This window comes from Apostichopus japonicus, chromosome 16 (assembly GCF_037975245.1).
Source record: "Apostichopus japonicus isolate 1M-3 chromosome 16, ASM3797524v1, whole genome shotgun sequence".
Classification (NCBI taxonomy): domain Eukaryota; kingdom Metazoa; phylum Echinodermata; class Holothuroidea; order Aspidochirotida; family Stichopodidae; genus Apostichopus; species Apostichopus japonicus.
In genome coordinates, this window is record NC_092576.1 from 11798657 (window position 1) to 11812313 (window position 13657).

At 36.7% G+C, this 13657-nt stretch overlaps 1 protein-coding gene across 5 annotated transcripts in view; it reads left to right on the plus strand.

Moving 5' to 3' along the window:
* The first annotated feature begins 1546 nt into the window (after positions 1–1546).
* The window catches only part of LOC139982378 (uncharacterized), a 115664-nt gene continuing 103553 nt past the window's right edge, over positions 1547–13657 (plus strand). For 3 of the 5 annotated variants that reach the window (XM_071995141.1, XM_071995142.1, XM_071995143.1), the window contains exon 1: positions 1548–3677. In XM_071995141.1, coding sequence (XP_071851242.1) covers positions 3167–3677 — 511 coding nt within the window. In that variant the 5' untranslated portion in view covers positions 1548–3166. Of the gene's footprint in view, positions 3678–13657 lie in introns of all 5 variants that reach the window. The other 2 variants (XM_071995140.1, XM_071995144.1) reach the window with 1 other exon arrangement.

Below are 13657 nucleotides of genomic sequence, written 5' to 3' on the forward strand. Positions count from 1 at the left end.
CACGAACGACTAACGTTATTATTTTGAAAGAACGCCCTCACATTCAGTTTCGTTAGCGAAACGGTGAAAGTATAATTACTGCAAATATTGACAGATATAAACAATTAAGACAAACACCATTTTAAGCAAAACATCGAGCAAAATTCTTGAGGTACTTTTTCATATACGAACAAGATAGGTGATTATTACATTTTTTTCAAGTTCTTAATAGTGTCATCATTCTTCAAGTTGCATACACTCTTTTGCGTTTTTGGTTTTGTTTGTAAATTTGGCCTCAAAACATACCGAGTTTACTCAAAATGATTATTGGGGGATATTTCAGTTTCAACTGTCTATGCTATACAGTCCATGTTTTACATTTATGAACAATATAGGATAAATATAGATTGTATCAAATACATTAAACAGTCATTATAGGGTATCGCTATCATATATGTGAGATTGAAACAGAGGAACCAGAAATAAGTGGATTTATTTTTTGACAAGCTTTTAGGGGCCTTTATGACCCTTATCGTCTGCTCCTTATTGGGACCCAGAAGCGTAGCTAAACTTCGGCGTATGGGGCCCTTGCAGTGCATTTGTAGGTGGTCAGGCAGAACATTAAAAAAATACATTTTTCTGTCAATGTTTTGGGGAGGCCAGACGAATATGAGGTAGGGAATTGCCTCCCCCTCCCCCCTCCCCCCCCCTCGTGGATACGCCAATGAAAGATCTTCGGTGAACTCATGCCACCCATTGACAATCTCACAGCTTACAGGTATAGGCCAATGGGACCAGTTTGAACTTTTGTGGACCCTTCATCATACTTCGTTACCCTCCAACCAAATGGAACAATCCTGAATTTGACTCGTTGTTGTTATTGTTATTGAAAGAATAACAGCTAATAAATTAGCTCTGGCGAAAAAAAAAACTTCGATGAGAATTGCTTTCAATTGCACATCATATTTCTATTTACAGAACCGAAATAGGCTGGTATACAAAACCAAACAACGTTTGGTTAAAATTCCTATCTTTCTCATCTATTGAAACACGGGATTGATAGCCGCATTATATGTACATTCTGGTTGTAATAATTAGCAAATTAGTGTTAGCAGCTTTAGATCATTGGAGCTAGCTTTACAATGAAATAGCCATTGTAGTCTGCAGATGCAGTGCGTAATATAAGCGCCGTGGGTATAGTATATATACCATATGCATTTAATGCTCCAAAGCGTGAATATTGCTGACGTAGGTCAAAAACTTCAAACATATTTTCTAAAACATTACTCCTTATTTGTCAATTATATATATATATATATATATATATATATATATATATATATATATATATATATATACATATATATATACATATATATATATATATATATATATATATATATATCCATAAAATACATAGTAACTTTGAGACAGACAAAGGAAGGCAATTTCATAATTAAGTATGTTACTAACGCCAAGCCTGAGAGCCTCGTCGCTACAAGACTTAGTGATCTACCAGCACTATAGTGCTCCCTCCCTACATGCGTCGTATATACCGTGTACGGCATATTAGACTTGGATTAAAAGACTCGAAATAGCTCTCTCCCGTGAAATCAATCTTCTTATGTCTCTTCGTCATAAGGGCAACCGCGGCAGTTTGTAGGTAATGCCAATATGTATAGTATAATACAGTGAACACACTGTACGTAACGAGCGATGAGCGACAGTGACACAGATTGCGCGCGAGGTGGAGAGAGAGTTACGTAAACCCTTCACTTTAAGAAGCAAATGTTTCATAGCGATTTTTATTCCCAAGTAATTGACGAGTAGGCTTCATTTTCATTTCTATTTACTTTGGAGAAGAAAAAGGATTTAATTTTTACCATAATACATATATAGCGTAGCTTGCTATATTATATTAGTGCGAGGAAATAACAAAAAAAATCCTTCAACTAGTGCATGTGATTATCTTCTTCAGTCATCTTCTTCTTGTTCTGTTATTATTGCTCTATTCAGTGAAAGCGAATCCTATTCAATCTTGAACTTCGGGACTGGACTGTGAAGATATAGACGGGGGAAAAAACAAGAAGAGTCGATCCCAAGAGGCAGGCTTGCCATGTTAAGTCCATCGGTATGCTAAGAATCTGACTGGGCTGAATATCTCACATACCCAGCGGCTAACCACTCTTCTCATTGGAAATGTGAGGTCATACTTTTACAGTCTCATCGATATCTGAGATATAGTGCTTGGTTTATTTTGCAGTCTTTCGTATAAAGATAAACCTATCCGAAAAATTATGGTGGATTGGAGTTTTGATGTTCTTGTTGTTGTTGTAACAGATCTCCATTGTTTGCGAAGCGATATGTAATGTTACGGCATTTCGATTCAACATACCAAACAAAAAATATATATAGGATATATATTACTTCAGACCGATACGAATGACTGCAGTCACGGCGGAAAAGAGATCTCCAACCACACGTGAAGAGAAATGAATTAACTAACTTCGTAAATGAGGGGAGCCATAAATTATAGGACGCGTCAGTGCTTTACATACACGTATATACATAGATACACACGTACGTAGGCTCGATACGTACGTATAGGAGGCTATAAGCGGAGAACGGAGTAGACGTAGTATACACTGCGCCCATATCAACAGGAATCTTTTACATTATCAGGGTGCGTGTATACGCGTGACAGCGCCAACGACGACCTGATAACTCTTCGCGCTTATATTTGCAACGATATTTTACGTTTGTAAATATGACGCGCTGAATACCTGGATCTTATACTGTGCGACCCTTCTTTTTGGTTTTGAAAAGTGTTTTTATTTCGCGCGCGATCTATTCCATCTTAACCTGTTTTTGTCTGTCACGCGGTCAGTACCTGGATGTTTCAACGACGAGCTACTGTCTCACCAAGTACAGCTAGCTACGTACGTACGTGTTCCATACATAATATTGAGATCCAATCTTTAGGACTACTTAATGGGATCGCATTAATACCAGTTACAGATCGACACACTACATAAAGCTATACTGTGTTCCTAAAGTTGGACGTAATTACGAGAAAGGATGGGCACTTTGTGTTAAGGTTGTTGTGAATCAAATTGTTTTTAATAAGAAATAAAACGAAAACGTTTCCCATGGATTGCGTGAATTGATCAATCAATGGAGTAATAATATGGCATCTAAAGGACCCGAATCAGTTACGCTAGAAGTTGGAGAAAATGACGCCTCTCGGAGCTCTTCCGATGGAGCCCGTAGAGACTCTGTCGCGTATGGGAAGACTTTCGAACATTTTCTAAACCCGAACTCATCTCGCATGAGATCATGGGAATCTTTTGTAATCCTTACCATAATTGTTGGTGTTCCTCTTGAGTTTTTTCAAGCTGCTTTCACTACGAAATGGGTACCTATATGGGTCTTAGTTTATCTCTTCGATTTGATATTTCTTGGGGATATAATCTTACGATTCTACTTGGGATATATGAAGGACGGCATCCTCATCACAGATAAAGCTAAAATAAGAAGTCATTACCTTCGGAGGAAGTTTCCTATTGACGTTTTCACTATTATACCAATTGATTTGGTTGTTCTATTCTGGTTAGGGACGCCTGGAATATTGCAGATTCTTGCTTTCTGTCGGTTACTTCCGAAAGTTGTCAGACTGCACCGGATTCCACCGTTCTTTGGTAAGTTGGCTGTTGACATTCACCAAATATTATAACCTATTTCATAACATCTCGATATATTTCGTTAATAATAGTACCACAAGACTGAGAATTTAGGATAGGCATAGTGCTATAGGTGCAAGCTAGGGTACACAATATAAGGTAGGCCTAGGCTAGGTCCCTAAGAAGAGGGCCTGAATGAACGTTAGGCTACAGTTGGAATAGGCTAGGCTAAACCTGTAGTTCTTTTTTTAACCTTTTTGTTACCATTTTTCTGTTGTTAACTGGGTAGCTAGCTACTCACATAATCATCTGATTTTCACATCGATTCTTTTAGTTTATTTGGCAATGATAAGAAAATAAGTCTAGGCCTAGATGTATCGAAGGCCAAAAACGAATCGTAGGGTAGGCCTAGGCCAAACGGGTATGCACAAACTAAGACCTAGTACCTATTCTTGCCCCTCGATCTATCATATTACATGTGGAAATTAATTGTGCATAGGTTAACTTAGCAACGAAAAAGCTGTCTTTTATGTTGTCATTGTGCTAAGCTAGCCTGGTATCACATTCTGCGTGTATTTGTGTGTTTCCAGTGTGCGCACTCTCGTCTGATTGTCGGTATTATAAACTTTTACAAAATCCTAATACGGATTAGACTGGGGGCGTGTTATCCTGTTTGATCTAGGCTATGATCTAGGGTATGATATTTGAAACACCCATCAACTGGGGCAAATTTGTATTATCTATATCATTCCTTCAATGCATGTTGTTTCAAACCGTTTGTAATGACATTATGAGCAGTATAATAACCTTTGCTAACAGATGAAGGTTTGAACCTGTACATACTGTCAGTACGAGTGCTTCAAAGCATAATATTACAGGACAGCATAGCGTCATGTAAGCATTGGAAAAATTGTCCCAACTTGTCTGTTGTGATGAAAATGTATAAGACCTCGCCTGGAACCAAAGCCGTGATATAAGCCATAACACGGCGCACCCCGTGCAATACGGTAACCTAGACGGATTTGCACCCCCAAGCATGCTTCCGGGACCCCATTGGGTTCCCTGTTTGGGACCTTGTTTAAAAGGAAAAACAGTCGATATTTAATCTTAAAGGTTGGTCTTGTATGTGAGCTATGCATGAAGTTAAATCATGTAGTTCCCATGATATATCCACTAGGTAGGCTATATACAAAGAAAGCCAGATGCCTATCAGGGCTCCGCTGCAACCGGAAAGAATGGGAACCTAAATTATCGCACTCTTGAGCAGGGAGCGTGGGAGTGGGGTGGGTGGAAGGGCAGGGGGTTATATTGCTCATGCCCCGAGACGGCCGGGAAATATATAATAAACAATATTACGTATTCTCATTTCATTTTCTTATATACCGAACTAAAAAGAAAATAAAGGCTTCGAAAAGGGGGACATACCTTTTCCTAGGGACCCGGCCTGAGCTTGACGCCCCTCGATACAGGCCATACACCTGGGAGACAAGGATAAGTCTACATAGACCGTTGAGCCTATTTCGAAATCGGTCTTTACGTCATGAAAGATTGGCTTCATCTTTATCTGGAGTTTTTTTTTAGGGGGGAGGGGGTCGGGTGTCGTTGGGGTGCAAAATATTATAAGTGAAAATCCCATACATACGTAGGCTACAGTGTTTACCTCCAAATGTAACTTCTTAATTAAATACGTCGAAAACCTTTTCTTATACACCGTTATTTCGGTATCTACATGTAAATGCCCCCCCCCCACCCCACACCCCCATCCCCATGCCCTCTTCCAAATATTCCATGAAGTTGCGCTGTAGACTTTGTATGAAACATTAGTCACTACAATTCCACCATTGTTCTCTGTACAGTTCGCTACATATATAGCTGTGTACGGTTTTCTATATAGTAATTGACTTTTTTATCAAAGTGTACCGGTCTTTCCCTAAGACCGCTCTATATAAATACTAAGACATTTATTAATTAAGGTCTTTGTTAAAATTTTGAAAATCGGTAATTTTTTTAAATCTAAATTTTCTTTATTTTCTTGAAAATTCTATAAAAGAAAATATTGGTGGTTAGATCAAGATGGCCAACCAGACTGACAGTTGAGAAGAATTTATTGTACCAATTATTTTCCTAAGGACAAAACTCATCACTAGCATTAAAACCCATATTAAATATATATAGAGTTATTAACTAGTAGCCTAACTAGTTCACGAACAGTATGTTGCGATTGTCTATCTATTTGAAAACGAAATACTTATAACTATCATAACAGTTTGGGAGGTCGCCTTTCTTTTGATTTATTTAAGCGGAACATTCCTTTAAAGACAATAATTGTGAGCTGTTTAATGGAGTGTGGTTTGTAAGTGATTCAACATACCCTATATATATCAGGAGAGGGGACAGGATGTTATAACTAAGGGATGATACCTTAGCAAACGACGATGACACCGACTCCCATGTCGGGGGAGGGGGTTGGGGGGGGGGTAAGTTTGTCAGTCAAAATTTGTTACGTTCAAGTAACCGTATCTCGAGTTAGCGAACTAACAGCTTGGGAAAAATCTTTTAGAGGATGATGGTACAGTATTATGTTTGATACCTTGTAGACTTGCTATCACCGCAGGTTGTAGTTCTATATCACCTTTCAATGTTTGACAAAGCCCCTGTAAACATCCGAGGGTCATCTGTCAAAACGTCTGGACTGCTTAGTCTTTAACACATAAACTCGATAGTAAAAACCAAAAGACTTTTACAACCGGAAAATTGTTACAATATGTTACAAGGACAAATGGTGTTGAGTGACATCGAAAGGATGATGAATGGATAACCTGCTTTCTCTTAAAGATCGATATATCCAATACAATGTATATCTCCTAACGACGTCGGAGAAGTATTAGATCTCCGAAGTGCAAATTGTGAAATTTGAAACTTTTAGTCCATGATAACAGACAGATTTATGGTCTGAGGTATTGTGTTATAGTTAGGTTTATAAGCTCACTCACAGTAGAGAGTTGTAAGGTACTCACATACAGTGACGTAGCCAGGGAGGTGGTATCACTTTGGGCCTACTCCACCGAAAACTGTTTGCCATTTTTTATGCAGCTATCCTTCCCAAAGACTATATAGAATACTAGATCTACTTTATCATTTTCGCAAATGATAGATTAGTTACATCAGAAGTCTTCCCCTTTGGGCCCAATCATTAAAAACAAAAATAATAATAACGCGATCCGTTCACGTAGGGCCTGAAAAAAAAATGTTGATATTTCTTCAGTTTCCTTCTTTTATAAGGGATAACGCGAAAAAAATGATAATAATAAAAGTACATGTTATTAGAAAGTGTAGTGCGTATTAAATAATACTTAGTTATAGTTAGCATGTTAGTCAAGCAGATAGTCAGTAAGTATCTCAGTCAGTGAGTACCTCAGTCAGTGAGTATCTTAGTCAGTGAGAGTACCTCAGTCAGTGAGAGTACTTCAGTCAGTCAGTCAGTCAGTCAGTGAGTACCTCAGTCAGTGAGAGTACCTCAGTCAGTGAGAGTACACCTCAGTCAGTGAGTACCTCAGTCAGTGAGAGTACCTCAGTCAGTGAGTACCTCAGTCAGTGAGTACCTCGGTCAGTGAGTACCTCAGTCAGTGAGAGTACCTCAGTCAGTGATTACCTCAGTCAGTGAGTACCTCAGTCAGTGATTACCTCAGTCAATGAGATTACCTCAATCAGTGAGAGTACCTCAGTCATAATAATACTTAGTTATACTTAGCATGTTAGTCAAGCAGTTAGTCAGTGAGTATCACAGTCAGTGAGTACCTTAGTCAGTGAGAGTACCTCAGTCAGTGAGTACCTCAGTCATTGAGAGTACTTCAGTCAGTGAGTACCTCATTCAGTGAGCGCATCTCAGTCATTGAGAGTACCTCAGTCATTGAGATTACCTCAGTCAGTAAGAGTACCTCAGTCAGTAAGATTCCATCAGTCAGTGAGTACCTCAGTCAGTGAATACCTCAGTCAGTGAGTACCTCAGGCTGTGAGAGTACCTCAGTCAGTAAGATTCCATCAGTCAGTGAGTACCTCAGTCAGTAAGAGTACCTCAGTCAGTAAGATTCCATCAGTCAGTGAGTACCTCAGTCAGTGAATACCTCAGTCAGTGAGTACCTCAGGCTGTGAGAGTACCTCAGTCAGTGAGTACCTCAGTCAGTGAGAGTACCTCAGTCAGTGAGTACCTCAGTCAGTAAGAGTACCTCAGTCAGTGAGTGCCCTCAGTCAGTAAGAGTACCTCAGTCAGTGAGTACCTCAGTCAGTAAGATTCCATCAGTCAGTGTGTACCTCCGTCAGTGAATACCTCAGTCAGTGAGTACCTCAGTCAACCATCCAGTCTTTTAGTTGGTCAGTCAGCCAGCCAATCAGTTGTGAGTGAAATAGAGGGAATGGAAGGGAAGAGGGCTAATATTGAGGAAGAGATGAAGAGGCAGTTATTCGTTCTCTTTCTGGATGTAGAGATACCATATGCTTGAAGGGGGACGAGGACACCACCTTTCATCGTCCGACGGGGGAAAATGGTTCAAATTAAGGATTTTTACATTCAGTTCGGGAAGAATAAAACCATTAAACCACTGCAACGTGTATATAGCCTACGTCTATTTTAAACCTCACACAAAACATCAAGAAATCTTATGAGCATAACCTTGTGTTGAGAGTTAACAATATACCTAAATTTATTTAAAATTTAGCTAAATACTATGTAGATTGTCCTAAACTGAAAATATATTTTTCATTATATTATTGAATTTTCTTCTTCCCCGCCCCCCCCTCCCCCAAGAAACGTACGCTACATATAATGTACATACAATAGATGATGTTAAGGGGGAACTAACTAATAACTTTTAATACTAGTAAACTCATAACGAATAAACTTAACTGAGATCATATTAACTGAGATTTTCTGGTGGGCGAATCGTCAGTCATACAAAATAACAGTATATTATGAAAGGTCGCGAGTATAGGCTATATGTTATAGTTAAACGTGTTTATGCCTAAAAAACCATGACAACGTCTGTGAATCACCGATGCGTAAAGACTATACCAGCATATATGCAATAACTCGGCTGAGTATATAGTTCAAATCAGTAAGGTCTGTTGACGATTCGCTTGTATTAGGGTTTGTGTACACTAACTATTCGATAAGAAAAGAAAGCTCTGCGTACTACATAGAATAGGCCTATGATATTGTCTGTACACATTGGTGTGAATAAGAATTGTTATTTGATTGCATCCGTTGTGATTAAACAGAAATTAATAACGATACATTTCGTTATTGGGCTAACTAAATATTAGGATTAGTTGGCTGTCCTTCTTTTCTTACAATTTTTTTTTTGGGGCAAACAGCAGGTTGGGTTCAGCCATTACATTTTTTTTTGTATCATAACATAAAACATTGCAATGTAATTGTAGCTTGTCGGTTTAAAGAAGTCTGAATGAACAGTTAATTGAGTATGAATTGGCAAGATGTCAAAAGTGCTTCGATATTTTCAACTAATCTATTTTTTCAAAATGTTACCATGACTTCTATACCAACACAAAATAAAGGCAATGAATTAAGATAATAAAACTTAAATATTGAGGTAACAAGTTGAATATAGTCAATCTATAGCTATGTGGAAGAAAACTCTTAAAACCACGATACCATCATAAAGAAAGTATATTTTATTCAGATCCGTTGCGGTGGGTCTGTTTTTCATCATTATTAACTCTACAACATACCGGTATATGTTATTGATGATGATACGGTCTGTTTTTCAGCCTTCATTTATTGCATAAAACTTAAATAATTTAGATTGTGAAAGATTAAACCAGGGAGGTGTCCTCGTTTGATAAAGCTTAATTATATTTAGATTAATATCCGATATATACCTTTGGCAAAACTTGCTGCAAAGTAAACACCATGACAAAATAATGCTCTCGGGCTCATGTACACAAAATCAAGAGCGTCTAAAGTCTGTAATGAAAAGGGGGAAACGATAATTCTAATCTATAAGTTCGATAATATTAGCAAGATAATCAGAGGGAAAATGTGGAGTGGGTCTTTTTCTTAAGAGATATGTCTCATTCTACTCCCCCAAGGGAATTTCCAGGCATGATTGAAAGCATCTCAAATGATGATTGGTTTCTTCAAATGTTGTCGACCAATCAGCAAGAGGTATTATAAATTAAATTTGGACTTGTCATGTAGCTTTCATTACAAGATATATGGACCGCACGTAATAGTTACAAGCAAAGAAACCGGTTTCCATGGCTTCCATATTTCCAATATATTACTATGTTAATAATAATAATAGTAATAATGATAGTAGTAATGAAAGGTAATAAATAGAAGTGTCCATCAAAATGTCATGATTGAACTTGTCAAAAGTCGTTTGCTTGTCAGGAGTGCCTCCATCTGAAACCAGAACAAAAATTAAAACACTAGTGCCTTATCTTCCCAAGTATAATAACTGCTTTAACTATGTTTGATGAGGTCGTTATTAGCATCTATTTAAAGCATCATGTTTGATGCTTAGAAGTCTCCGTGACACAGGTATAGACATGCATGAGTGAAAATATTTCTTTGGAACCATTCACCAAGTTTGGTTAACGTACACTTTAATTATATCATAGTGGAGAATGGTACTGACTATAACTAGATGGACTTTGTATGTATGTATGTATTTTAGATCCTCCTGCAAGCAGGAACTCGCGAGGAAGCCTCATTGGCTTATCAAAGCCGCAAGCTGACCGAAGTCAGTCTCTTCGATTCATATTTAACGTCCATGATTATGAATTGTCAAATGTCAACAACTCTGTAACTGGACGACATACATTAATCTTGGAGTGACTCGAACTCGGCTTTCGACTTGACTCGACTCGAACTCGACTTTCTAAACAAAATGCGTAGTTTTGTTTTTCCCTCTGCTACGGATATAACAATGCGTGTACCAGTTACGACAGGTTTTAATTACGATATGAAAAACAATAGGTCAGTCTAACTTTCTGCCTTGTGTGGTTGTTATTAGAAATCGGACTGCCACTTTATGCGCAATTATTAATATTATCCATCCACCAAACTTTGCCGAATGAAAACTGTCTCTCGCAAAGATCGCAATCATTTAGCAGGACTGACAATTTCTTTTTAATTGTTTTTTATCTTATTGAAGCAAACATATGCTCCTTTTAATGACATACTAAAATCTTTTGTGTTAATATATAGATTTTTTTCAGTAAATAATAAAAATCAATTAGAAATTTAAATATAGTGTTTTTCATCATATTTATAAGTTTTTGTTTTCATGTCTTACCATTTTTGCCCTTGGTTTATGCCTTGGTGCCCCAATCTACACCTCAATCATCTTGGCGACCCTCCAGCTGGTGACGTCATGGCCAAGTAAATGGTGTCCCCTTCCCCTTAATTTGAGATTTTTCTTTTTCTATTATTAATGGTGTTTAGCTGCAAAATGTAGTTGTTATTATTATTCGCAACTCCCGAAGTAATTGATATTCAACATTTATTCCTCTTTCTTGCCCAGGAAAGATCGACAACTTCTATTATTTATTTTTTCTCCACATTTTTTGGCGACCCTCCAATTGCTTTTAGGGGCGACTCCTAAAAAAGGTGGTGCCCACACTTTGAATTCTTTGATTAATACTGTTTGGAGAACATGCAATAATTATCCATCAGGGATAACATAACATACAATAATTATCCATCAGGGATAACATAACACACAATCAGATTTTGTGAATAATATATATTTCATGTATTTAAGTAAATGGAATATAGTCTAAACTCGTTCGAAAACTATACCTCCGACAATCGTCAACAGTGGTACAGTATAAGGCATTTGATATTTTTTCTTAAAGGTTTTCAAAGGCTTTATTATTGGTAACTCGTCAAAATTTCTGTATTTCCGTTTTTGGGTTTGGAAACAAACACGAATCGTCTACGAATCATTTCTGACAAAATAATATATATATATTTTTTATTATTTTCATTTTTCACACCACATGAGTCAATGTTTGATATATTTTTTATCAGCGTTACAGAATGGATAATGCTGAAGTGTTGGCCAACAATATGGGTCTCTGTTGTGCTAGATAGTGTTGTCCTATACCTAGACAGCCAATAAACACTATGTAACCTACCAGCAATTCAAGATCATTGTCGCACGCAATTTCGCGTTAGTATAGTGCTCAAAAGAGCAGTGTGTTAAATATGACACATTATTCATATGAGAAATAAGAAACGACATAAAAGTTAGCAATATTGTTGAACTACTTACATTACTGTTCAACATATGCATGTTGACAATATTTCAGGTGTTTTTAAATTTATTTGCCAAAGATTTGCACATCAGCGCATCATGTTTCGTGATACAAAACAGGACCTCAGCAGGTTAAGTAAGCCAATATCGAGTGCATATATATATATATATATATATATATATATATATATATATATATATATATATATATATATATATATATATATATATATATTGAGTTGTAGTTATCGACAGAGGCAGTAATGAAGATATATATATATATAAATATAGATATGTATATATGTATATATAAATGTATATATAAATATATACATACACATACACCCACCCACACATATAAATATATTTATGCACATATATACATATATTTATATATATAATAGACCATATGCACTAAAACTACAGATATTTGCACAGCAACTTCAAACCCAAAAGCAAATAACACTAGTCAAGCAATTAAAAGAACGTTTTGTATTTACTTATATTTTCGACCAGGTTGCATGTGAGTAGTATTGTGATTACTGCTCTAATAAAGAATTAGCTTTTAGGGGCCAAGGAATTTGGTAAAATCGAACGTTTGTTGTTACAGCCGGGTTTTTTTTCACGAAGGTACAACGTTGTATTTAGGGAGGTGTCTAAATAGTTAGCATAACGCAGCCATAGTTAGTCCAGAAGTATATCTATATATACGTTACTATTGGTAGTTTTGTTGTTTTGTAACTTAAGTGACGACACCATTTTACATTACACCTACCAGTATAAAAGAGCAAGGTCTTATGCAAACAGTGTCAAGCATACCCCGCAGATATGCGTGATATACAAAAAGGGTTTTTAATTAACATAAAATGATAAGCCTCACTGACCAGTTATAGACAATATCGACTTCAGCTACGATCCTTTAATTAAGGCAAGCCAACCTAGACTAATGTATCTTTTGTCATAATAACTATCAGTGCAGGTAAAAATTGATGTAACGTTTTGTACTTTAGCCTATGTCTGAACAACTTATTAATGTAAGTATGCTAGCATATAAAACGATATACCATTGACCCATTCATTTCATACATAGCCAATGTCGATGCATATATCTCTTTTTGGGAATTTAAGTTTGTCGTTAGGCCATTCCCAAAAATCTGTTTTTATAGTATATATGTTTGATATTGATTGATATAAAGTATATGCAGTATTAATAAAAAAAAAATGTATATAGCCTACACTATTAATCACTATCACACAGACGTCGTCTGTAAATATGCATCAGTTTATGCCAGCTAGCCTTCTCTCTTTCGCTCTATAAGAGAACCCCAGAAACGTATTCTTAAATCTAACATTTAACTCGATTCAATCCCTTGCCGATATCCAATAAGCAATCCAATCAATTTCTTGAAATGCGATCTCATTATTCAAAAGCAACTCGCGGATGCCATCCATATATATATATAAGATGATCTTATATATATGATGTGGAACATTTTGACTATAACAAGTTTTGCCTATAGTATATCCCTACACTGCTAACGTCTACGTATGTTTCTGGCTTCGCCGTTGCGCCTTATATGTCTACATATATCCATCGTGTGCTCCTCACCCACTATATATATATATATATATATATATATATATAAGAGACGTTCATTCTTTTACCAGTGTTCAATTTCATTATTTTAATGAAATCGCGTGAGCCATTGACGACGACGA